This window comes from Cherax quadricarinatus, chromosome 1 (genome assembly GCF_038502225.1).
Source record: "Cherax quadricarinatus isolate ZL_2023a chromosome 1, ASM3850222v1, whole genome shotgun sequence".
NCBI lineage: Eukaryota > Metazoa > Arthropoda > Malacostraca > Decapoda > Parastacidae > Cherax > Cherax quadricarinatus.
Window position 1 is genome coordinate 14,999,580 of NC_091292.1, and position 27,978 is coordinate 15,027,557.

At 41.4% G+C, this 27,978-nt stretch overlaps 1 protein-coding gene across 5 annotated transcripts in view; it reads left to right on the forward strand.

Moving 5' to 3' along the window:
* Window positions 1-27,978, forward strand: part of melt (ventricular zone expressed PH domain-containing protein melted) — a 196,928-nt gene that overhangs the window by 40,167 nt on the left and 128,783 nt on the right. For all 5 annotated transcript variants that reach the window (XM_070096513.1, XM_070096606.1, XM_070096479.1 and 2 more), the window contains exons 7-12: window positions 9,442-9,621; window positions 9,867-9,969; window positions 10,391-10,544; window positions 10,960-11,222; window positions 14,008-14,304; window positions 14,916-15,125. In XM_070096513.1, coding sequence (XP_069952614.1) covers window positions 9,442-9,621; window positions 9,867-9,969; window positions 10,391-10,544; window positions 10,960-11,222; window positions 14,008-14,304; window positions 14,916-15,125 — 1,207 coding nt within the window. The remainder of the gene's footprint in view (window positions 1-9,441; window positions 9,622-9,866; window positions 9,970-10,390; window positions 10,545-10,959; window positions 11,223-14,007; window positions 14,305-14,915; window positions 15,126-27,978) is intronic.

Below are 27,978 nucleotides of genomic sequence, written 5' to 3' on the forward strand. Positions count from 1 at the left end.
CCCACTAACCTCCAACCCCAAGGACTTCCTCAATGCCACAATTAATTCCACAACTGGCATAGGCTTCTCAGGGTTAGCCTCAAATCCTTCAAAATCCCTTTTGTCTACACATTCTGGCCACAGTTTATTCCAAGCAGAGTTCAAGGTCCTCTTAGTCACTTCCTCCCAAGCCTTACCTATAATGTTTACACAATTGAGGATGCTAAAGTGACCTCTCCAAAACTCTCTTAGAGTCAATTGAGTTTCTGAGGTCACTACAAAGCACCTTTCAAACAGCTTTTGTGTAGAGTTTTTTGAAGTTTGCAATGACCTGCTGGTCCATGGGCTGCAGGAGAGGAGTGGTATTAGGAGGCAAAAACTTGACCTTAATGAAGCTCATGTCCCCAGAAAGTCACTCTGCCATGTCTGAAGGATGACCAGGAGCATTGTCTAATACCAGGAGGCACTTAAGGTCCAATTTATTTTCCAGGAGGTAATTTTTCACAGTGGGGGCAAATGCATGGTGTAACCAGTCATGGAAAAGGTCTCTAGTGACCCATGCCTTACTGTTTGCCCTCCACATCACACACAAATTAACCTTGAGGACATAGTTTTTCCTGAACACACTGGGAGTTTCAGAGTGATACACCAATAAAGGCTTCACTTTGCAATCATCACTAGCATTAGCACACATCAACAGAGTAAGCCTGTCTTTCATAGGCTTATGTCCTGGGAGTGCCTTTTCCTCCTGAGTAATGTAGGTCCTGCTTGGCATTTTCTTCCAAAAACAGGCCTGTTTCGTCACAATTAAACACTTGTTCAGGTTTCAATTCTTCACTGTCTATGTACTCCTTGAATTCCTTCACATATTTTTCAGCTGCTTTTTGGTCCGAACTGGCAGCCTCACCATGCCTTATCACACTATGTATGCCACTACGATTCTTAAATCTCTCAAACCAACCTTTGCTGGCCTTAAATTCACTCACATCACCACTAGTTGCAGGCATTTTTCTAATTAAATCGTCATGCACCTTCCTAGCTTTTTCACATATGATCGCTTGAGAGATGCTATCTCCTGCTATCTGTTTTTCGTTTATCCACACCATTAACAGTCTCTCAACATCTTCTATCACTTGTGATCTCTGTTTCGAAAACAAAGTTGCACCTTTGGCAAGAACAGCTTCCTTGATTGCCGTTTTCTTGGCCACAATAGTAGCGATGGTTGATTGGGGTTTTGTGTACAACCTGGCCATCTCGGAGACAAGCACTCCACTTTCATACTTAGCAATGATCTCTTTCTTCATATCCATAGTAATTCTCACCCTTTTTGCTGTAGGGTTGGCACTAGAAGCTTTCTTGGGGCCCATGGTGACTTATTTTGCAGGTGCAATCACTAAAAATGCTGTGATAATATGAAATGTTCCGATTGTATGTTTAGATGTGACCGCGGTGGCTGGCTTGTAAACACTGGCACCTACGGGACAAGTGATGCGTGCTCAGACCACATGTGGATGCGTCTCGAACGGAACGAATCGCATTGGGCGAGTTTTTTAGCGCTAGCCAAGGCAAAATTTTTGCTTTAAAATGTATCGCTAGGCGGATTTAATGCTATGCGATGCTTTCGTTAGGCGAGGGTCCACTGTACAGTGTCTGCACTCTGAAGGAGGGATGTTAATGTTGCAGTATTATAACTGTATTGTAATGCACCCTTCTGGCAAGACAGTGATGGAGTGAATGATGATGTAAGTTTTTCTTTTACGGGCTACCCTACCTTGGTAGGAATTGGCCACTGTGTTTAACCCTTTCAGGGTCCAGAGGCCAAATTTCAAAGTGTGCACAAGGGTCCAAGAATTTTAAAAAAATAATTTTTTGTTATTTTTTTCTTATGAAATGGTAGAGAATCTTTTTCCGAAGGTAATAAACAAAAAGTATGAAAATTGATGGAAAATTGACGAAAATATGCTCTTGGGAATTTTGACGTGTCAGCGATATTTACGCATCGGCAATTTTGCCAAATTTGACTCCCATTTTAGGGTAATTACAGTATTCCAGTCAACCAAATTCTTAGCTATTTCACTAGTATTACTTCTATTCTATCGATTGAGCACAAGAAATCGCCAAGTCAACTGTTTCAACAACAAAATAAAGTGACTGGAAATTGGTAATTTGGCCAATTTAATGCAAAGTTCAAAATATTCCAATTTCAAAATAGGGTCCAAAATAAACAATGCAGGCATTCCTGGCACTAAACTAACATTTCCTCTGTTCATTAGTTACGTTTTCAGGCTTTACAAATGAATTTCATTTTGATTTTGTATTCACATAATTAATTTTTATTCAAACCAAAAAATAGAAGATTTACTGTTATGCAATACTGTAATAATTGTATAAATAATATCACCACATTTGTGAATGTATATTAGACCCACCAGCTGTCATGTATTAGACTTGAGAGGTCATTTGTTTACTCTTGAACATCGGCAAAAATTTAACATTTCTCTTACTTTGAGCTCAGTTTGTTTTATGTGGTGCACACATACCACATAGATGTATTCTCTCATATCTTGGCCCAAATTTACTGCTCACAGCTTATCAGAGTGAGCTGAGCTCATTGCGTAAATCTACTGTTTGGACCCTTAACGTAAAGCTGTAGGTCTACGGCACGGACGCTGAAAGGGTTAAAAAAAAAAAATTCTAGTGGCTTCAAATCAAGCAGGAGAAAACTGGTAGGCCCACATGTGAGAGAATGGGTCTGTGTGGTCAGTCTCATTTGATAAAATTGAAAACAATTACAGAAATAGAGATGATTTTGATTAGTTTCATGATGAAAATGACCTTGAAACTGAGCTCAAAATAGTGGAAATGTTTAATTTTTACCAATGTTCATGGTTAAGCAAATCACACCACATGTCCAATACATGTCAACTGGGGAGTCTAATATTCTTTCACTAGTGCACTGATATTATTTATACCATTTTTACAATAATGTAGTAGTCTGCATAACAGTAAATCTTCTATTTTTGTGTGAATAAAAAATCAAAATATAAAGCATGAGTAATATAAGAGGGGCCTGGAGATGACTAATGAACAGAGGGTATGTTATTTTAGTGCCAAGAATGTCTGCATTATTTATTCTGGACCCTATTTTGAAATTGGCATCTTTTTTAATTTACATGAAATTGGTCAAATTGCCAATTTCTGACCATTTTATTGGGTAGTTGAAATCGGTAAATGGGTGGGTTCTTGTACTCAATTGAGAGAAAAAATGGAGTTCTAAAGAAATAGCTACAAGTTTGGTCGACTGAAACAATGGAACAGGCCGAAAATAGGGCTCAAATTCGGCGAAATTGCTGATGCGTATATATCGCTGAGATCACGAACTTTACAGGAGCGTAATTCCATAAGTTTTCGATCAAATTTCATACTTTTGGTGTCATTACCATCGGGAAAAGATTCACTATCATTTCATAAGAAAAAATAATTTTTTTTTTCCAAAAACTTTTCGATACCAGGAAACACTTCAGGATTTGGGGTTGCGACAGTCAAAGGGTTAAAATACTGTACTGTAACAAGATTACGGTTTATATTAAAAATATCAATATCCCTACCACTTATGTACATTCCATTAATGATTTATTTAAATCTGAATTATGCTGCACAGTATTAATGTATACTTTTCTTTAAAATACTGAATTTTTAACTAACCTATAAAAAGGATAAATAAAAGTTTAAGAGCTATATCCAAACCATAATAATAGCTTTTTGAATTTAGGTATTAGGTCAGGCCTGGGTTTTTTTTTTTTTTTTAACCCTTTCAGGGGTCCAGACCCCTGATCTGAAACTTGTCCACAGGGTCCAAGAATTTAAAAAAAAAAAAAAAAATTTCTTGTGAAATGGTAGAGAATCTTTCTGAAAATAATAAAATAAAAATACGACATTTGATGGAAATTTGCTGAAATTACACTATTGCAAATTTTGTTGTCAGCGTTATTTACACACCAGCAATTTTTGCTCATTTTGACGTCAGTGGTCAGACTCAGTCGTCAGTGGTCAGTCGTCACGTGAGGTCACAGACCCTGAGCTGCTTTGGGGATTAGCGTGGACGGTTACAAAGCATGGCTTGCTTCTGCAGTGTTTTAAAAACTGAGGTTGGAGAGTTGAAGGAGGAGGTCTTGCTTCTCCAGGAGGAGATTAGGAGGCTGAAGGTCCACCTCAATGGGTCTGGGAGAGAGTGTGAGGTGGCTGGAGTTGTGGGGAATGAGACTTCTAGCAGTGAGGTGCAGTCTGTCTCTCGCTGTAAGGAGGCTGTAGTTGGGGAGGTAGCAACGGCTACCAGCAGTGAGGTGCAGCCCAGCACCTGCTACAAGTGGCGAGTTGTTCACAGTAATGGGAGGCGCATCAGAATAAGGAAAGTTAAGAGTGAAGATCTGAAGGTAGGAAATCGCTTCTCTGTTCTCCAGGATGAATGTACTTCAGTGGCCAGTGCCCCTGCTAATGAAGGTAAGCGCATTCTTGTGGTTGGTGACTCTCAGGTAAGATATATTGACCGTGCTTTTTGTAATAGGAATAAGAAGATGAGAGATAGAGTGTGCTTCCCTGGAGCTGGTGTTGGGGACATTGTCAACAGGCTGGATAATATCATGTCAGGTAATGGGAACAAGCCCATTATCTGTCTCAGTGCTGGTGGAAATGATATTGGGAAGGGTAGGAGAGAAGAGCTGCTAGATAAGTACAGGTCAGCTATAGATTTCATTAAGTCTAAGGGAGGGATCCCAATCATATGTAGCATCTTGCCTAGAAGGGGAGTAGGAAATGAATGGTTGTCTAGGGCAATTGGTGTAAATTGCTGGCTAGACAGATACTGCAAGGAACTTGCAATCCCATTCATTGACAACTGGAACAACTTTTATGGCAAACATGATATGTATGCAAGGGATGGGGTACATCTCTCTGGGTCAGGGGTGGTAGCACTTGCAGACTCGATTGAGAAGGCCATTGGTGAAATGCCTATGATTTTAAACTGATGGAAGATAGAGGTATGGGTGTGTGTGGGAAACAAGCAGGTTGCAACCCTAGGGTTGGAAACAGTAAATGTATAAAAGGCATTCAGCATGAAGTTATAAATAAAGATAATAGAACAGGTCAGCAAACAAAGGGGGACAGCAGAGGGCAGCAAGGGACTAGCTCCCTTAAGGTTTACTATACTAATAGCAGGAGTGTTAGAAATAAGATAGATGAGCTAAGATTAATTGCAAGTGCAGGAAATATAGATATTATTGCTATAACAGAGACCTGGCTCAATCTGAAAGATAGAGAGATGCCCTCTGAATGTCACATACAAGGCTATAAATTATTCCACACTGACAGGGTCAACAGGAAAGGTGGTGGAGTAGCGATGTATGTCAGAGACAATTTAAATTGTTGTGTTAGACAAGATATTAAATTAGAAGCGTCAGCCACTGAATCTGTTTGGTTACAGCTTCTCGAGGGCCGAGAAAAACTAATTTTGGGTGTGATTTACAGGGCCCCAAATCTTGATAGGGAGTGCAGTAAACTTCTATGGGACGAAATTCGTAAGGCATCTACATACGAAAATGTTGTGCTAATGGGAGATTTCAACTATAGACAGATTGACTGGAGCAATTTGACAGGAAATTTAGAGTCGGGTGACTTTCTTGATACGATCCAGGATTGTTTTTTAAAACAGTTTGTGACAGAGCCAACTAGGGGAAATAACCTCCTTGACTTGGTTCTTGCCAGTAGGGAAACACTAATTAATAATCTTGAGGTTAATGATGAGCTTGGGGAGAGTGATCACAAATCACTCAGTTTTAATATATCATGGAATTCCCCTAATAATGGCAATCAAGTCTCCGTCCCTGACTTTCGCTTGGCTGATTTCATAGGACTGAAAAATTACTTAGGTGGGCTGAACTGGAATGACCTGACTAAGGGTCAGGTAGGTGGTGATGGTTGCCGATATGATGCTTTCCAGGGCATAGTTCTAGCTGCTCAGTCAAATTATGTTCCAAATAGGGAAATCAGATCAAACAAAAATGATCCTAAATGGATGAACAATAGATTAAAATATCTGATTGGTCAAAAGAGAGGCATATATAGGCAAATCAAAAGAGGAGAGGGGCAATTAAGAAATCGATATATTCAGTTAAAGAGAGAAATAAAAAAGGGAATTAGAAAAGCAAAAAGAGATTATGAGGTTAAAGTTGCAAAAGAATCGAAGACTAACCCAAAAGGATTCTTTCAGGTATACAGAAGTAAGATCAGGGACAAGATAGGCCCACTCAAAAGTTCCTCGGGTCAGCTCACTGACAGTGATAAGGAAATGTGTAGAATTTTTAACACATACTTCCTCTCAGTTTTTACACAGGAGGATACCAGCGATATTCCAGTAATGATAAATTATGTAGAACAGGACGATAATAAACTGTGCACTATTAGGGTCACAAGTGACATGGTCCTTAGGCAAATAGATAAATTAAAACCTAACAAATCCCCAGGCCCTGATGAACTGTATGCAAGGGTTCTAAAGGAATGTAAAGAGGAGCTTAGCACACCTTTGGCTAATCTTTTCAACATATCACTACAAACTGGCATGGTGCCAGATAAGTGGAAAATGGCAAATGTGATACCTATTTTCAAAACAGGTGACAGGTCCTTAGCTTCGAACTATAGACCAATAAGCCTAACCTCCATAGTGGGAAAATTTATGGAATCAATAATTGCCGAGGCAGTTCGTAGCCATCTTGAAAAGCATAAATTAATCAACGAATCTCAGCATGGTTTTACAAAGGGGCGTTCCTGCCTTACGAATTTATTAACTTTTTTCACTAAGGTATTTGAGGAGGTAGATCATGGTAATGAATATGATATTGTGTATATGGACTTCAGTAAGGCTTTTGACAGGGTCCCACATCAGAGACTATTGAGGAAAATTAAAGCACATGGAATAGGAGGAGAAATTTTTTCCTGGATAGAGGCATGGTTGACAAATAGGCAGCAGAGAGTTTGCATAAATGGGGAGAAATCAGAGTGGGGAAGCGTCACGAGCGGTGTTCCACAGGGGTCAGTGTTGGGCCCCCTGCTGTTCACAATCTACATAAACGACATAGATGAGGGCATAAAGAGCGACATCGGCAAGTTTGCCGATGACACCAAAATAGGCCGTCGAATTCATTCTGACGAGGACATTCGAGCACTCCAGGAAGATTTGAATAGACTGATGCAGTGGTCGGAGAAGTGGCAGATGCAGTTTAATATAGACAAATGCAAAGTTCTAAATGTTGGACAGGACAATAACCATGCCACATATAAACTAAATAATGTAGATCTTAATATTACGGATTGCGAAAAAGATTTAGGAGTTCTGGTTAGCAGTAATCTGAAACCAAGACAACAGTGCATAAGTGTTCGCAATAAAGCTAATAGAATCCTTGGCTTCATATCAAGAAGCATAAATAATAGGAGTCCTCAGGTTGTTCTTCAACTCTATACATCCTTGGTTAGGCCTCATTTAGATTATGCTGCACAGTTTTGGTCACCGTATTACAGAATGGATATAAATTCTCTGGAAAATGTACAAAGGAGGATGACAAAGATGATCCCATGTATCAGAAACCTTCCCTATGAGGATAGACTAAGGGCCCTGAAACTGCACTCTCTAGAAAGACGTAGAATTAGGGGGGATATGATTGAGGTGTATAAATGGAAGACAGGAATAAATAAAGGGGATGTAAATAGTGTGCTGAAAATATCTAGCCTAGACAGGACTCGCAGCAATGGTTTTAAGTTGGAAAAATTCAGATTCAGGAAGGATATAGGAAAGTACTGGTTTGGTAATAGAGTTGTGGATGAGTGGAACAAACTCCCAAGTACCGTTATAGAGGCCAGAACGTTGTGTAGCTTTAAAAATAGGTTGGATAAATACATGAGTAGATGTGGGTGGGTGTGAGTTAGACCTGATAGCTTGTGCTAACAGGTAGGTTGCCGTGTTCCTCCCTTAAGTCAATGTGACCTGACCTGACTAGGTTGGGTGCATTGGCTTAAGCCGGTAGGAGACTTGGACCTGCCTCGCATGGGCCAGTAGGCCTTCTGCAGTGTTCCTTCGTTCTTATGTTCTTATGTTCTTATTGTAGGCCAATTACATTGTTCCAGTCAACCAAATTCTTAGCTATTTCATTAGTATGCCATCTGTTTTATCAGTTGTGCCCAAGAAACTGTCTAGTGAACTATTTCAGCTACCCAGTAAAGTGATCAGAAATTGGTAATTTGGCCAATTTCACACAAATTTCAAAATATTCCAATTTCAAAATAGTCCAGAATAAACAATGCAGGCATTCCTGGCACTAAAATAACATTTCCTCTGTTCATTAGTTACGTTTTCAGGCTTTACAAATGAATTCCATTTTTATTTTTTATTCACACAATGAATTTTTATTCACACTAAAAAATACAAGATTTAACGTAATGCAATATAGTAATAATTGTATAAATAATATCACTGCATTCATGAACGCATATTAGACCCACCAGTTAACGTGTATTGGACATGTGATGTGATTTATTTACTTTTGAAAATTGGCAAAAATTGAACATTTCTACTACCTTGAGCTTAATAACTGCAAGTTATTTCCCATCCTAAAACCAATCAGAATCATCTCTATTTCTGTAATGTAATATATCTTCCATTCTATCAAATGAGTCCAAGAAACTGAATACACCCATTAAAACCATGTGAAAATACACCACAAAGTCGCTGTTTTCAACCAAAAACATGGTCAGTTTTTTTTCTTGGTATGTACTGAGAAGCTAAAATATAATTGCATTTTAAAGGTTCATTATTAATGACTTGTGGCCACATTTTCCTGGCGAGTCTGATCAACCAGACTATTGTTCCCTACAGCTCGTGGTTGACAAAGTTTTTATGACGTATTGTGAATTAACTGTTATATGCTAAGTCTGTGTAATTCATATGACCAGTCTTGTGAGAAGTAGAGCATCAGATGTAATTTTATTTTATCTAGCCAAATGTTACTTCTACATTATAACTTTCATGCCAATGGATTTTCATATTGTTGGAATACCTAAACTTACATTTACTTTTCAGTAAAAGTTAAATGTCGTACTTTTTGATGCAGTAATAACAAGGATATTTTTAGTTTTACACAGTATAACAGTAAAGAAATATTTGCAAAACCAAGGATTGTTGCAGGCCAGTATATCATAGTTTTTTTTTTTTCAGTACTCGCATGACATTAACAAAATGAAATATAGGTACTTTGCTTTAACTTTGCTAGTAACAGTTACAAGCCATAATTTTGTAGGCAGGGAAATGTCATCCTCTGTGTTTCTACCAGTTGCATTATTTCAAGGCTACACTGTAGTCTTGTAATAATGTATGTAATTGATGAAATTTTTTTCCTCAGTTGAATTATTTTCTTCCAGCTTCTAGAACCATCACTGCCACAGCTAGTCGAGTGTTTAAGCATAAGCGGTACCTCTATGGCCACCTTACAGATATTTGTGGAATTGTGTGCTTGGCGACCTCACCCATTCTCTGAACATGTTACCAGACTAAAGAGTATTATAGAGCAGCAGCCTCATTGTCTTGCCCTAGCCTTACAGGTTAGTATATTTAGTTTAAGAAGTATATTTGTTATGCTTACTCTCTCTTTGTTATATAAATGCTTCAAAAGAGTTAATCAAATCAGGATCATACGTATATTTTTCGTCTCAATTATTCAAATTGAGAGTTGTGCCTTGGTTATAAGCACCTTGTTGCTGTGATCTCCTTGCTACTTGACAGTACTATCCCACTAGTCATCTTGATTAACTCTTAGTACTGTATGTAATCTCTAAATCACTTTCAGGTGATGGCTGCTGTAGGTAGAATTAGCAAGGAGAAAGGCAAGAGTTCCTTGGACTACATTGCTCAGCAACTTCCTAAGGTTGACTCCAATAGCTTAGGTGTTGGTAAGTGAAATAAAACACAGCAGTAGATTGCATTTCATGTGTAATACAATATAAATTATATTCTTACGAAGCATGTAAGCAAGTATTCTTTTTCAGAGAAAAGTCAAGGTTTCTTTGACATGTCTATCATAATTTTGCTCTGGGGAAAGGTGGTGATGGTGGTTTATTAGGTGACAAAAATTTGTCCTTATGTGGGTCTTGGTGAAATGATGGCCCATTTAATGAGTGAGCAACTGCTGATGTGCTGGTGCTGGCTATTGATGGTTAAGCAATCACAAGCATACTGGTAGAGCATTTGGTGACATACTGGAGCTGAATTTTCACCCCACTAAAAAAAAATGCTTTGTCTCGTGCTATTTTGAGCTGTAAGTATTTCTTAACTTGCAAATTCCAAATTAGTTTATAATTTTTTTTCTTTCAGTTTTGCGTGAGGTGCAAGTGTTGTGTAGTCAGTACCCAGCTCTTCTAGTGGAGTCAGAGTCCCTACTGACTGCTGTTAATAAGTGCACTGACCGCTCCAACACTTCTGCCCGAGTTTACATTCAGCAACTTAATAATGAGTACAATGAAATAAGGTAGAGAAAAATTGGTGCATGTTCTGCAATAATGATTCTTCAACATTATAGAAGGGTGCATGCTATCAATTGATTGATTCCATAGTATGAAGAATTCTAGGATTATACTTTAGTATGCAAGGAAAGTTTGGACTTAATTATGATGAGATGCTTGCATTGTGGTAGACTAATTGGCAGTCTATCAGAGAAGCAGTGGGTCACATCCAGGTATTTTTAGTGTAAAATAATTATATACATTGGCTAAGACAGATAACCTTGATGTATTTATATCATAACTACTATTTTTATTCAATGTTCTAAGAATGTCTAGCCAGTAATGCATAGATTCAGTTAGAATGTAATCAGATGTGGAGATCTGAAGTGGTTTCTCTTTAAATAATATTTTCTTTGTAAATTAAGTTTTATCCTCTTGCAGAAACACCAATGTGAACCACACTCCAGGTGGGGTTACCATTGTTCGTGTGGGAGGGGGTGGGGGCAGAACAGATGCTGTAGTTGGTTCAAGTCGTACAGATCTCAGCCTTGCTACACGTGACCTGAGTATATTCCAGCCTCACTCGTCAAGTGCTGCTGGTATTGGAAAATTTGGCCATAAATATCAAAAGCACAGTGATACATCAAGAAGTACAGGACGGTTGGTCACAGCCTCCAATAGATCAATGCCAAGGTTAAATGCTTGTAAGTAATGCTTCATAATTGTTTTATTTCCTTATACGATGCATTCACAATATAGTAGACATTCATTTATTTCTTGTAGATAGTTTCTAACATTTGGCTCTCTTTCCCAGTATGACCTAGTATCAGCTAGCAAACTTTTTGTTCACATTGGTAAAATTTGAATTCAAAGGAAACAAATTTGAAGGATGGATATCAACTATGCTAAATATGTGCATTCCAAAGTTGAAAGTAATAACATGCTTGGATTACATATAAGTCATACTGTAATACAGAATAATATATTCGTATGAAGCATGTAAGCTGTTGGAGTGACATCTAAACTGTCATATGTGGGCACCTCTGCAAAGACAGTGATTATGTTTGAATGATGGTGAAAGTTTTTTTTTTTTTTTTTTGGGGGGGGGGACATACATACAGTAGAGATCATCAGTGGCTGCCCAATTATTTAATATAAGTTTATATCATGAAGTAGCTTGAGCAGATAGCTTTATTTTATACACTCTACCATAAAATGTTTAGCCAAACATGTGCATTGATTCAGTTTAACCGTAAGATTCTACAGATATAAACATTCTGCTTCATTTGCACATTACTGCAAATTTTATTTGCCCCTAAAGAAGGTAAAGATGAAAATGAAAGAGATGGCAGGGCTCTTGTGATATTGTCAATGAATCTCTAATCTTGTAAAGTAGGCAGAATTTACTGAATGTTATCAGTACCAGGCTCAAATATTGTTTCTTTAATATTATTACTTACAATGAATGTAAAGCATTTTGTTTGTTTAAAATGATTCCTCTTTTTTATCATTGGAATTACAGTTGGATTACATTGTGCTTAGAATTCATTTTTTTTAGCCTTAATTATTTAAATAGTGTTGTAAGTCATGTTGTGTGCAGTGGTTATTAAATACATTTTTTTTTTGTTTTGTTTTTGTGTAAATTGCCTCCAGTTAAATAGTATATACAGTTTTACAGTATATACATCTTTCTTTCAACACACCGGCCGTATCCCACCGAGGCAGGGTGGCCCAAAAGGAAAAACGAAAGTTTCTCCTTTTACATTTAGTAATATATACAGGAGAAGGGGTTACTAGCCCCTTGCTCCCGGCATTTTAGTTGCCTCTTACAACACGCATGGCTTACAGAGGAAGAATTCTGTTCCACTTTCCCATGGAGGTAAGAGGAAATAAACAAGAATAAGAACTAGAAAGAAAATAGAAGAAACCCCAAAGGGGTGTGTATATATATGCTTGTAAATGTATGTGTACAGTACAGTATGTGTAAGTAGAAGTAGCAAGATGTACCTGAAATCTTGCACGTGTATGAGACAGAAAAAAAAAAAGACACCAGCAATCCTACCATCATGTAAAACAAGTACAGGCTTCAGTTTTACACTCGCTTGGCAGGACAGTAGTACCTCCCTGGGCGGTTGCTGTCTACCAACCTACTACCTAGGAGTATATACATCTATGTACTATATACAACTCGGCAATCATAAATGCACTTAGACTTTTGAACATCCTCTCTTCGTTCATAAAGGGGAATTACCAACAAACCTCCAGCTGCCTTCAAGAAGTTCCTTAACCCTTTGACTGTTTTGGTTGTATATATACGTCTTGCGAGCCAGTGTTTCGGACTTATTATTACGCATAGATTCTAGTGGCTTGAAATCGAGCAGGAGAAAGCTGGTAGGCCCACATGTGAGAGAATGGGTCTGTGTGGTCAGTGTGCACCACATAAAAAAAAAATCCTGCAGTGTGTAATGAGAAAAAAAACTGACCGTTTTTTTGGATTAAAACGCCAACTTTGAGGTGTATTTTCGTATAGTATTTATTGTTGTATTCTCGTTTTCATAGTCTCGTGTGCTCAAATGGAAAACATATTACAGAAATAGATGATTTTGATTAGTTTCACGATTCACAATGAAAACAACCTTGAAATTGAGCTCAAAGTAGCGGAAATGTTCGATTTTTACCAATGTTCAGGAGTAAGCAAATCACACCACACGTCCAATACACATCAACTGGGGAGTCTAAATTTCTTTCATTAGTGCACTGATATTTATACCATTTTTACAATAATGCAGTAGTCTGCATAACAGTAAATTTTGTATTTTTTGTATGAATAAAAAATCAAAATAGAAAGCAATAGTAATATAAGAGTGACCTAGAGACGTGACTAATGAACAGAGGATATGTTATTTTAGTATCAAGAACATCTACATTGTTTTTTCTGGACCCTATTTTGAAATTGGCATCTTTTTTAATTTGTGTGAAATTGGCCAAATTGCCATTTTCTGACCACTTTATTGGGTAGTTCAAGTCGGTAAATGGGCGGTTTCTTGTATTCAATTGATAGAAAAAATGGAGTTCTAAAGAAATAGTTATGAGTTTGGTCAACTGGAACAACGAAATTGGCCAAAAACAGGGCTCAAAGTCGGCGAAATCGCCAATGCTTATATGTCGCCGAGACCGCTAACTTCGCAGGAGCATAATTCGTACTTTTGTTGTCATTACCATCGGGAAAAGATTCTCTATCATTTCATAAGAAATTTTTTTTTTTTTTTTTTTCCAAAAATTTTGCGGCATAGAATGACAGTTTCAGAAAGGGGCTTGCAACAGTCAAAGGGTTAAATCAGTTCCTGATCAGCCGGGCTGTAGTGCACACATTGAACTGTGTGGCTAGCACCATGTATAGCTCAGGAAATGGTGGATGCTTAATGGTCTGTCCACTTTTTGAGACAGAAACACTGTTCTTGTAATTAAAACTGTTTGTTTTAATTGCAGTGCCTCAAAGTACTGGTCGTCTTGGGTCATCCTCAATTCAGTTGAACAAATCCATGACACGTCTTAGTTCCTCTCATGGTATGCACATGAATCGCTCCATCACTGTTCTGGCTCCTCCGTCACGTCACTTTTCGGGTCACCTTGGACCAAGTACAGGTCACTTGGGTCATGGCTCAGTTGCTGGCCATCACCTAAGTGGCTCTCAAGTTTGTGGCTCTCAGATTGGAGTGTCACGATTGGTATCTAGTCCTCCTCCACCTCATTGTGTTCCCCTCTCTGCTATATCACCACTTCCAGGTAAGTACAGCACATTTTGAAAGTTGAAATATTTATAGTTTTAACATTTATCTTTTTTGTTCTTGTCTGTATTTTCAGTAGCTGATTAGTGGCCTAATTTTTCCCTGAAAAATTTGAATAATTAGAAGACATGACTATTTTTCCATCAATGATGATTTAAATATAATGCTATCACATTGCTGCACCATTTGATGATCTCTTACCTTTTCTTAAATTTCATTTTGTTTTTTCTGTAACTGAAGATTTCTTATTCCATTTTTTGATTTCCTTTCCTTTTTGTATTTTGCTGTCTTGAAAATGCTTATTTTTATTTATATATGTTGATGAAGGGATACTGATACTTGGCACACTTTCTTGTGTCTTATTCTTTTTGACCAGTTAATATAATACATTTTTGCATATAAATTTTGGAACTAATTGGTATGTCATTTATTTTCATACTTAAAATTAGTAGTTGCCAAAGAAAATAAAAATTCAACAGTTAACTCATTATTTATTAGATAAATTGCTTCAAAATGTATCTGAATTGTTTATAGATGTATCAGAGGCAGTGATGGGTAATGTTGCCAGTGAATGTTAAATTGATTAAATTTGTGGACATTATTATTCAGGCACAGTGAGTCCAACCAAGAGTATGAGCTCTTCATTAGCAACACTACGTGAGGGTGCTGGAGAACTGGGTGCATCTTCGAGTATTCTGGGAGGACCCCACCAGTCCCAAGCAACTCTCTTACCTCCAGATCTGCCTCATACTACTACAGTAACTTCTACAGGACATCATACTTTGTCACTACCACTTCATTTGTCATCTCGAGAACTTGGTTAGCAGTTGTGAAAGCACAGTATTTTCAATCTGTCTATTTGTGTGTTTGTATTTTCCACTTATCTCTTTTAATACCTGATTTTCCCATTCATTCCAGGGACTTCCATTGAAGTTACCAGATTTTATATCCCTTAAATATTCTGCCATTGACTCTCCACATTACTGAAGGGTGAAACTTGTAAATGTATGACAGGCTAGACATTTATGGCCATGTGTGACACTTGGTGTATATGTGCAGGCTCTGATATTATTGAGCGATAACAGTGGTGTTTTGCTAGATGCTCCCCTCAAGGAAGGTTCCTTGATGTTGGTGAGGGGCTCTTGATTTAGGGAATTGGATCTGTGCTCCAGTACCCCGAATTAAGCCTGAATGCCTTCCACATCCCCCCCGGGTGCTATATAATCCTCCGGGTTTAGCGCTTCCCCCTTGATTATAATAATAATAATTTGCTAGATGCAACTGTGAAAGAGTGATGTCATGAATAGTTATACTTTTGGTGGAAACTGATAGTTTTAAGAAACTAGCTAAAAATCCAGCATTATTGGGAAAGGGGAAGTTGCTACTCAAGGAAAGCACGTACATTCACGTGCATTTGTATAAGTGTTCACAGTAAAGTAAACAAAATTCTTGGCTTCATATCAAGAAGTATAAATAACAGGAGTCTTCAGGTTATTCTTCAACTCTGTATATCGTTGGTTAGGCCTCCTTTAGATTATCCTGCATATTTATATCCATTCTGTATTACAGAATGGATATAAATGTCCTGGAAAATATACAAAGAATGACAAAGTTGATCCCATGTATCAGAAATCTTTCCTATGAGGATAGACTGAGGGCCCTGAATCTGCACTTTGTAGAAAGACATAGAATTAAGGATATGATTGAAGTGTATAAATGGAAAACAGGAATAATAAATGGGATGCACATAATGTGCAAAAAATATATTGACCAAGACAGGACTCGCAGCAATGGATTCAAGTTGGAAAAATTTAGATTTAGAAAGGATATAGGAAAGCACTGGTTTTGTAATAGTTGTGGATGAGTGGAACAAATAACTAATGCCATTGAAGCCAAAATGCTGTCTAGTTTTAAAAATAAGTTAAATACATGAGTGGGTGTGAGGTAGATCTGACCAGCTTGGACCAGTAGGCATACTGCAATGCTCCTTCCTTCTTGAGTGGGTGTAACGTGGACATGCCAATCATTGGCCAGTAGGCCTGTTGCAGTGCTCCTATCTTATGTTCTTTTGTTATTTACAGGCCACATAGAACAAGTAAATCGTTTAAATAACTGGGAATATCCGAGTCCTAAATATGTAATCACTGGAGTGGAGGAGAAAGAGAGAGAGGGAGACACAGAGAGAGAGAGACAGAGAGAGACAGAGAGAGACAGAGAGAGACAGAGAGAGACAGAGAGAGAGAGACAGAGAGAGAGAGAGAGACAGAGAGACAGAGAGAGAGAGACAGAGAGAGACAGAGACAGAGAGAGACAGAGACAGAGAGAGACAGACAGAGAGAGACAGAGACAGAGAGAGACAGAGACAGAGACAGAGAGAGACAGAGACAGAGAGAGACAGACAGAGAGAGACAGAGACAGAGAGAGACAGAGAGAGAGAGAGACAGAGAGAGAGAGAGACAGAGAGAGAGAGAGAGAGAGAGAGAGAGAGAGAGAGACAGAGACAGAGAGAGGCACAGAGAGAGGCACAGAGAGAGACACAGAGAGAGACACAGAGAGAGACACAGAGAGAGACACAGAGAGAGACAGAAAGAGAGAGAGAGATACACAGACAGACAGACAGACAGGCAGGTACGTACATACGTACGTGGGCACTAATCCACACAGCCTTTGATTGTTAGGACCTACCCCACCTACCCACCTCCCTCCTCTTTCTCTTCTCTCTCTTCCTTTTACCTCTGGTCCCCTTCCCACTCTTTCTCCACCCCTCCATCACTCTCCCTGTCTCTCTCCCCTCCTCTCTTCCCCCTCACAAACACCCAACTACAGCACATAACCCATAAAAAAATTGTGGCTCAGAGGGGAACTCGAAGGCCCAAGGGATCAGAGGAGAATGGGTCTGGAAGGGAAGAATGGATGGAAGAGCAATGCAAAAGGATGGAACAAGAGTGGGAGAGCAAACTCAGAGAGCTTTCTGCAAAAATGGAAAAAAGGATGGAGGCAGAGCTTTCTGTGAAGTTGGAAAAGAGGTTGGAGGAGGAGAAGAAGAATTGGGAGTCGCAAGTTGAAGCTGCAGTAGCCAGGATAAGGGTCACAGAATGAGGTAAATAGTCTGAAGCAAGTTACAAGGTTATTGACCAGAGGAGACATAGCATATGAAGCTGGTACACCCCTACTGAACGAGGGGCCCAGCGGGAATGAAGGAGACATAACTTATGCTGACGCCCTATCAGCCCACCAAGCAGGGCCGAGGAATGAAGGGGGAGCGCAGATGGGGGCGGGGGATGGGGTGAAGGTGGAGAGGGGGATAGGTCATATGCAGAGGCACAACCATGCCACTTAGAGCTACAGGAAAAAATAAGGGAGAAAATAGCCATGTACAAACAGGAACCAGAAACACGGGGAAAAGCAGTGGGAGGAGAAGGCGAAGTCAGTGTTTATTCATGGGCTTCAGGAGAACGAGGGAAGGACACACAGTGAAAGACTGCAGGCAGAAAGGCGGGATTGAGAACATCAAAGAAATAGGTGAAGCGGACATGTCTGAGATTGTAATTTTTTTGAGAACAGGGGGGTACTTGAAGGGAAGAAAACAGCCAATCAAGCTGATTTTCAGAACAGAAACAGTGTGAAACAGGATCCTGCAAGAGAAACTATGGTTGAAGGAATCGTTAGCATACGAGAGGGTGTTCCTAGACTGAGAGGGAACAAAAACAGAATGATAGCAGCTGAGGGAGAGGACACAAAACCGAAAGGGGCTAGGAAGTGAGACAAGGATAGAATTGGCAGAAGACAACCAGAGAAGGGCAGAGCAACAAAAGCAAGCACACACAGAACCATTCCCAGAACCCCACAGCCAGACACACTATCCTAACACAGACCGCAACGCACACTCACAGCCCCCACTCCACGCCATGCTGTAGAATCCCGCAGCACACTGCCAGGCCCTCTACCCTCACAGACCCCCCAAAACAGTGTTGGAGAAGAAACTGAAGGTATGGTACACCAGTGCTGATGGAATAACGAATAAGTGGGAGGAGTGGCACAAGAAAGTCAGAGGCATCACCAGACATCATAGCCCTCACAGTAACCAGGCTTACAGGGATAACAGATGGCATCTTTCCAGTGGGATATCAGATCCTGAGGAAAGACGGAGGGAACAGAAGGGGTGGAAGAGTGGCACTGCTGATCAAAAACCAATGGGATTTTGATGAGTTGGAGAGAGGAGACGGAGGAGATGCAAGATATTACATAATAGGAATGCTCCAGTCTGGAGGTGTCAAGGTGGTAATTGCAGTGATGTATAACCCACCACAGAGCGGCAGGAGGCCAAGGAAAGAGTATGATGAGGGTAATAGAGCGATAGTTGACACACTGGCTGAAGTGGCCAGAAGGGCTCATGTGAGCATGGCAAAGTTACTACTGATCATGGGTGACTTCAGTCACTAGGAAATCGATTGGGAGAACTTGGAGCCACATGGGAGCCAAGAAACGTGGAGGTGGTACTGGAAAACCTCATGTACCAACACGTAAGGGACACTACGAGAGTGAGAGTGAGAGAGAGTGAGTGAGAGAGAGAGAGAGAGACAGACTGAGACTGGACCTAGTATTCACCTTGAGTAGTGCAGATATTGAGGACATCACATATGAAAGATCCCTTGGGGCCAGTGATCATGTGGTTCTGAGCTTCGAATACATAGTTACAGGCAGGGGGGGAAGCTGGAAGGGCTGGGCTACAAGAAAGGGGACTATGCAGGCATGAAGAACTTCCTGAATGGGGTTCAGTGGGACAGAGAACTGGCAGGGAAATCATGAAACAAGATGATGGAGTATGTGACGACAATATGCAAGGAAGCCAAGGAGAGGTTTGTACCCGAGGGTAACAGGAATAACGAAAAAGCCAGGATGAGCTCGTGGTTCACCCAAAGATGCAGGGAGGCCAAAACCAAGTGTGCTAGGGTATGGAAGAAGTATAGAAGGCAAAGGACCTAGGAGAATAAGGAGAGCAGTTGTAGAGCCAGAAATAAATATGCGCATGTAAGAAGGGAGGCCCAAAGACAATATGAAAATGACATAGCAGTGAAAGCCAAATCTGACCCAAAGCTGTTGTACAACCACATCAGGAGGAAAATAACAGTCAAGGACCAAGTAATCAGGCTGAGGAAGGAAGGAGGGAAGGTCACAAAAATTGACTGCGAAGTATGTGAGGAGCTCGACATGAGATTCAAAGAAGTGTTCACAGAGGAGACAGAAGGGCCTCCCGAAAGGTGGAGAGGTAGGGTACACCATCGTGTTAGACACCATACTTACAACCAAGGAAGAAGTGAAGAGGCTGCTAAGCAAGCTAGATACCTCAAATGCACTGGGGCTGGATAACACCTCTCCATGGGTAGTGAGAGCGGGAGCAGAGGCATGTTGTGTACCACTAACAGCTATCTTCAACACATCTATTGAAACAGGGCAACTACTGGAAGTATGAAAGACAGCAAATGTAGTCCCAATTTTTAAACAAGGAGACACACGAAACATTAAACTACAGACCAGTGTCACTGACATGTATAGCATGCAAGGTTATGGAGAAAATTATTGGAATAAGTGGTACAGCACCTAGAAAGGAATGACCTCATCATCGACAGCCAGCATGGTTTCAGGGATGGGAAATCCTGCGTCACGAACCTACTGGAGTTCTGACAGGGTGATGGCAGTAAGACGAGAGAGAGGGATGGGTAGATTGCATTTTTCTTTTTTTTTTTTTTGGACTGTAAGAAGGCATTTGACACAGTTCCACACAAGAGATTAGTGCAAAAGCTGGAGGACCAGACAGGTATAACAGGAAAGGCACTACAATGGACCAGGGAATACCTGTTAGGAAGACATCAGCGAGTCATGGTACATGGCGAGGTGTCAGTGGGTGCCTGCGACGAGCGGGGTTCCACAGGGGTCAGTCCTAGGACCAGTGCTGTTTCTGGTATTTGTGAATGACATGACGGAAGGAATAGACTCCGAAGTGTCCCTGTTTGCAGATGTGAAGTTGACGAGAAGAACTCAATCGGATGAGGACCAGGCAGAACTACAGAGGGATCTAGACAGGCTGCAGGCCTGGTCCAGCAACTGGCTCCTGGAGTTTAACCCCACCAAGTACAAAGTCATGAAGATTGAGGAAGGACAGAGAATCCACAGATGGAGTACAATCTAGGGGACCAGAGCCTACAAACCTCGCTCAAGGAAAAGGATCTTGGGGTGAGTATAACACCGGACACATCTCCTGAGGTGCACATCAACCAAATAACAGCTGCAGCATATGGGCACCTGGCAAACCTAAGAATGGCATTCTGACATCTAAATAAGGAGTCATTCAGAACCCTGTATACTGTGTACATTAGGCCCATATTGGAGTATGCAGCACCAGTTTGGAACCCTCGCCTAGCTAAGCATGTGAGGAAACTAGAGAAAGTGCAAAGGTTTGCAACAAGACTAGTCCTGGAGGTAAGAGGTATGTCCTACAAGGAGAGGTTAAGGAAAATCGACCTGATGACACTGGAGGACAAGAGAGATAGGGGGACATGATAACGACATATAAAATACCGAGAGGAATTGACAAGGTGGACAGTGACAGAATGTTCCAGAGATGGGACACAGCAACAAGGTGACACAGTTGGAAGTTGAAGACACAGATGAATCACAGGGATGTTAGGAAGTATTTCTTCAGTCGGAGTGGTCAGGAAGTAGAATAGTTTAAGAAGCGATGTGGTGGAGGCAGGACCCATTCATAGCTTTAAGCAGAGGTATGATAACGCTAATGGTGCGGGTAGAGTGACCCAGCAGCGGCCAATGAAGAGACGGGGCCAGGAGCTATGACTCGACCTTTGCAACCACAATTAGATCAGTAGAACTAGGCGAGTACATACGCACGTACACACAGACAGACAGACAGACAGACGGACAGTGAGAGTGATCTGAGGGAATAACAGATCATTTGCGCTCATGAATCTTTAGTAGTTTCTGGCCCAACAAAGCCATTGCCAGGACTGTCGAAAGTTGACAGTGTCAGTGAACAACCCGAGAAGTGATTCACGAACTGTCCCAATCAGAAAAATGAGGTGAAGGTCAGTTACATACATACAATTTGAATTGGTGCCACGAGTGAGAGAGGAAGGCCATAGGCCTAGTGTGGGTGTAGGTGGTACTGCAACATCCCAATACCAAACCAGAATAAGTGCGATGCAAGCCAGGGTGATAAGAGATAAGGATAGATGAGTCAGTGAATAAAGTGTATAGTGAATACAGTGAAGATGTAATAGAAGAAGCAGGAGCCAAAACGTGAAGCATCGTGAGCACAGGAGCGGAACCAGATGCAGTGCTGGCAGATGTAAAGTACAAAGCCTTTTTGTGGTTGCAGTGAGGGTCTGGCCCTGGATTACTGATAGCTGAAGGTCATTAACCCTGCTGTGGAGAGCTGAATATCTACTTAGAGCACTTAACACTTATTAACCCTTTGACCGTTTTGGTCGTATATATACATCTTACGAGCCACCGTTTTTGACGTATATATACTCATAAATTCTAGCAGCTTCAGATCAAGCAGGAGAAAGCTGGTAGGCCCACATGTGAGAGAATGGGTCTGTGTGGTCAGTGTGTACCATATAAAAAAAAACCTGCAGCATGCAGTGCATAATGAGAAAAAAAAACTCCGACAATTTTTTTAATCAAAATGCCGAATTTGTGGTCTATTTTCGTATAGTATTTATGATTGTATTCTCGTTTTCTTGGTCTCATTTGATAGAATGGGAAATATATTATAGAAATAGAGGTGATTTTGATAGGTTTTACTATGACAAGAACATTGAAATGGAGCTCAAAATAGGGGAAATGTTTGATTTTTGCCGATGTTCAAAGGTAAACAAATGTCATTTTCCAATAAATGTCCAAGTAGCCATTCTAATATGCAGACATGAATGGGTTGACATTATTTATACAATTATTACAATATTGCAGTAGTCTGCATAACAGTAAATCTTCAATTTTTGGTTTGAATAAAAATTCAAAATAGAAAGCAAGAGTAATATCAGAGGAGCATGGAGACATGACTGATGAACAAAGATAATGTTATTTTAGAGCCAGGAATGCCTGCATTGTTCATTCTGGACCCTATTTTGAAATTATATTTTTTAATTTTCTTGATATTGGCCAAATTGCAAATTTCTGACCACGTTATTGGGTAGTTGAAATCGGTAAATGGGCAGTTTCTTGTACTCAATCGATAGAAAAAAATAGAGTTCTAAAGAAATGACTATGAGTTTGGTCGACTGGAATGGTGGAAATAGCCGAAAATAGGGTTCAAAGTGGGCAAAATCGCCGATTCGTAAATATCGCTGAGGTCGCTAACTTTGCAAGAGCGTAATGTCATCAGTTTTTCCATCAAATTTCGTTCTTTTGGTGTCATGACAATCAGGAAAAGATTCTCTATCATTTCATAAGATTTTTTTTTTTTTTTAAATTTTGCAACACCAGGAGACGCCTCAGGATTTGGGGTTGCGACAGTCAAGGGGTTAATAGAGAAGATCTGGGGAGGGGATTAAGTGTGGGACCACAAGGCCCTATAGTGTGCGTGCAGGCACTGGGTCAGACAAAATACACTAACATTCAGTAAGTAAAGCTATTCAGGTATACACGAGTAAGTGCATAGGTTATCGTACAAAGCACCATATGTGTAGAGAACCTAGGATAACCCAAAAAGTCTGACAGCATGACTTATTTTATTTAAATCAAGGTAGTGAGGGGTAAGGCTGGCAACAGCTAACACTCAGAGCCATCGCACACACACACGACATAAACAGCCAGCGGGCTTGTGAAAACTGACTGCGCATACCTCCCTAACCCCCTCCTTCCCTCTCTCCCCACCCCACCAGCTCCCACTTTACCCTTCTCTCTCTATATTTCTCCCTCTTCTCTCTATCTTTCTCCCTCTATCTTTCTCCATCTCTCTCCCCCCCTCGTTCTCTCCCCCCCTCGTTCTCTCCCCCCCCTCTATCTACCCACCAATCTACCTCCTCTCTTCCTCTCCTCCTTCCATTCATCTTCCTTTTCCTCCTGCCCCTCCCCCCTGGCTTCCCTCTCTTCCCTCTCATCTGTAGCCTTCTCTTGCTCTCTCTTCCCCTCTATCTACCTACCAGTCTATCCCCCTCTCTCTCTCCCTCTCCGCTTTCCATTCTTCTGTTCCTCCTACTCCCCCCCCCCACACACACACACTGAAAATACGTAAGTTTGTTTCTGGGGTAAAATACATAAGCTCCTTTCTGTGGTTAAAAAAAAAAATGGGTTACCCAAGAGGGCGGAGACCCAGGGGTCTGGTGGATGAACCCGGGAGGGAAGATTGGGAGTTAGAGCTAAAAAAAAGGGAGGAAGAGAGCTTGAAGAGCTTGGCAAGAAAATGGAGGAGAGGATAGTTGAAGAGAGCAGGAAGTGGGGGCTACAAGTCTTAGCAGCAGAAACAGATTAGAGAGACGAATGACAATGCAGACGGGACATCAGGAACTTCTATACCAGTCACAGACAAGGGGACTGTAGGGGCCCAGGAAAAGATGAGGAGCACACTAAGATCAAATGAGAGGCCTGAGCACAATAAAGGAGCTATGACATATGCAGAGACTTTAACAGACAACTGCAGTGGCAAGGAACAGCTGAGCAGGAAAGACAGTCCACTGAGCATGGCTTCAGCATGGCAGGGATTGAAGGCAGGAACATTTCAATGGAAGGAACTGAAACACCTCAGAGGGTGCAAAGGGAGACAGTGGGAGGAGGAAAGTGAGAAGTCAGTGTTTGTCTATGGCTTCCAAGAAGTCAAAGGGAAAACCTATGATGAAAGAAAACAGGGAGAAGAAAGCAATTGAAGGTATCGTGAAAGTAAGTGAGGGTGACATGACCCAGGTAACAAATTTTTGGAGAATTGGGTGGTTTGCGAGTGGAAGGAAATGGCCTGTCAAAGTAATTTTCAAGGCAGAATCAGCTCGAACCAGGATCCTGCAATAGAAAGCACGACTGAGGGACAAACTGGAGTACCAGAGAGTGTACCTTGATCATGACAGAACACAAGAAGAAAGGACGATACTGAGGGAGAGGGTACAAAGACTAAAGGAGGAACGAGATGCATTGATGAAGATGAGCAGAACCCAGATTCAGGTGGAAGGGCAAAACACACCCTACAGAAACACCCGCAGAAGGACTCCAACCAGGACAACCCCAAAGCAACTGAACAATCTAAACCAAAACCCATACACTGTTCCCTCTACCCCCACCCCCCACATCACAAACCCCACCCCAACAGCAGCCCCCCTATGGGCACTCTCCCCTCAGCCTCCATGACAAACCCCACCCACATCACAAACCCCCATAAGCCCCCTCCAGGGCTCCCACTCCTCCAACCCCAATATTCTCCCAGGACCACCATGATAGATAAGAAGCTGAAGGTTTGGTACATGAATGCGGATGGAATAACGAATAAATATGATGAGTGACACGAAAGAATCAATGAGAAGTCCTGAGACATCATAGCAGTCACAGAAATGAAACTCACTGAGACAATAACAGATGCAGTCTTCCCACTGGGATATCAGATCCTGAGAAAAGATAGAAGTAGCAGAGGGGGAGGAGGGGTTCCACTGCTCATAAAAACTGATGGAGTTTTGAGGAAATGGAAGGCATGGACGAGATTGGAGGAAAGGATTACTTAGTAGGTACAACTCAGTCTGGGGAGCATAAGGTAGTCATTGCAGTGATGTATAACCCACCACAGAACTGCAGGAGGCCAAGAGAGGAATATGAAGAGAACAACAGAGCGATGGTGAACACACTGACTGAGGTGGCAAGAAGAGCTCACTCGTGCAGAGCAAATTTACTGGTTATGGGCGATTTCAACCACAGGGAAATCGATTGGGAAAAACCTTGAGCCTCAAGGGGGTTCCGAAACATGGAAAGTCAAGATGATGGATGTGGTACAGGTAAACCTTGTGCATCAACACATCAGGGGCACTACCAGAGATAGAGAGAGGAGGATGAATCAGCAAGACTGGACCTTGTGTTCACCCTGAGCAGTTCAGACGTTGAGGACATCACATATGAGAGGCCCCTTGGAGCTAGTGATCACGTGGTTCTGAGTTTTGATTACATAGTAGAGTTACAAGTGGAGAGGGTAACAGGAGTCGGATGGGAAAAGCCAAACTATAAAAGGGGGGACTACACAGGTATGAGGAACTTCCTGCAAGAGGTTCAGTGGGACACAGAACTGGTAGGAAAGTCAGTAAATGAAATGATGGTGTATGTAACAACAAAGTGCGAGGAGGCAGAGGAAAGGTTTGTTCCCAAGGGCAACAGAAATAATGGGAAGACAAAACCGAGTCCTTGGCTTACCTGAAGGTGTAGGGAGGCAAAAACTGAGTGCATTAGAGAATGGAAGAGGTACAGAAGGCAAAAGACACAGGAAAATAAGGAGATCAGTCAAAGAGCCAGAAAAGAGTATGCACAGATGAGGAGGGAGGCCCAGCGACAACATGAAAATGACATAGCATCAAAAGTCAAGTCTGACCCAAAACTGCTGTATAGCCACATTAGGAGAAAGACAACAGTCAAAGACCAGGTGATCCGGCTGAGGAAAGATGGGGAACTCACAAGAAACGATCAAGAGGTATGCGAGGAGCTCAACACGAGATTTGAGGAAGCATTTACAGTGGAGACAGGAAGGACTCTGGGAAGGCAGGACAGAGGGGAGACACCAACAAGGAATACACCAAGTGCTGGATGACATACACACAACTGAGGAGGAGGTGAAGAAGCTAATTGACCTTGATACCTCAAAGGCAATGGGACTGGACAACTTCTTCCCTTGGGTCCTTAGAGAGGGAGCAGTTACAGAAACAAAACTCACTGGGATAATAACAGATGCAATCTTCCCTCCCGGATATCAGATCCTGAGGAAGGATAGAAGGAGCAGGGGGGGGGGAGGAGGGGTTGCACTACTAATAAAAAACTGGTGGGGTTATCAAGAAATGGAAGGTATGGACGAGATTGGAGAAATGGATTACGTAGTAGGTACAGTTCAGTCAGGGGAACACAAGGTAGTCATTGCAGTGATGTATAACCCACCACAGAACTGCAGGAGGCCAAGAGAGGAATATGATGAGTGCAACAGAGCAGTGGTGGACACACTAGCTGAGGTGGCAAGAAGGGCTTACTCAAGTAGAGCGAAGTTACTGGTCATGGGCGACTTCAATCACAGGGAGATTGACTGGGAAAACCTGGAGCCACATGGGGGTCCCAAAACATGGAGTGCCAAGATGATGGATGTGGTGCTGGCAAATCTCATGCACCAACATGTTAGGGATACTACCAGAGAGAGGGGGGAGGATGAACCAGCAAGACTGGACCTTGTGTTCACCCTGAGTAGCTCAGACATTGAGCACATAACATATGAAAGACCCCTTGGAGCTAGTGACCACATAGTTATGAGCTTTGAATGCATCGTGGAGCTAAAGTGGAGAGGGTAACAGGAGTAGAAAGGGAAAAGCTAAACTATAAAAGGGGGGACTACTCAGGAATGAGGATCTTCCTGCAGGAGGTTCAGTGGGAACAGGAGTTGGTAGGAAAACCAGTAAATGAAATGATGGACTTTGTAACAACAAAATGCAAGGAGGCAGAGGAAAGGTTTGTTCCCAAGGGTAACAGAAATAATGGGAAGGACAGAACAAGCCCTTGGTTTACCTGAAGGTGCAGGAAGGCAAAAACCAAGTGCTCTAGAGAATGGAAAAATACAGAAGGCAAAGGACTCGGGAGAATACAGAGATTAGTCGACGAGCCAGAAAAGAGTATGCACAGATAAGGAGGGAGGCGCAGCGGCAGTATGAAAATGACATAGCATCGAAAGTCAAGTCTGATCTGAAGCTACTCTACAGCCACATCAGGAGGAAGACAACAGTCAAGGACCAGGTAATCAGGCTGAGGAAGGAAGGTGGGGACCTCACAAGAAATGACCAGGAGGTATGTGAGGAGCTCAACATGAGATTTCAGGAAGTATTTACAGTGGAGACTGAAGGGACAACGGGAAGACAAAACAGTGGGGTACATCAACAAGGGATATACCAACAAGTGTTGGATGAATTACACACAACTAAGGAGGAGGTGGAGAAGCTCCTAAGTGACCGTGATACCTCAAAGGTGGTGGGACCGGACAACATCTCTCCATGGGTCCTTAGAGAGGAAGCAAGGACACTACATGTGCCACTAACCAAAATCTTCAACACTTCCCTTGAAACTGGGCAACTACCTGAAGTATGGAAGAAGGCAAATGTAGTCCCCATCTTTAAGAAGGGAGACAGAAATGAAGCACCAAATTATAGACCAGTGTCACTGACATGTATAGTATGCAAAGTCTTGGAAAAGATTATCAGGAGGAGAGTGGTGGAGCACCTGGAGCGGAACAAGATTATAAACGACAGCCAGCACGGATTCATGGAAGGCAAATCCTGTGTCACAAACCTACTAGAGTTTTATGACAAGGTAACTGAAGTAAGAAATGAGAGGGAGGGGTGGGTTGATTGCATTTTCTTGGACTGCAAGAAGGCCTTCGACACAATTCCTCACAAGAGATTAGTACAAAAGCTAGAGGAACAGGCACGTATAACAGGAA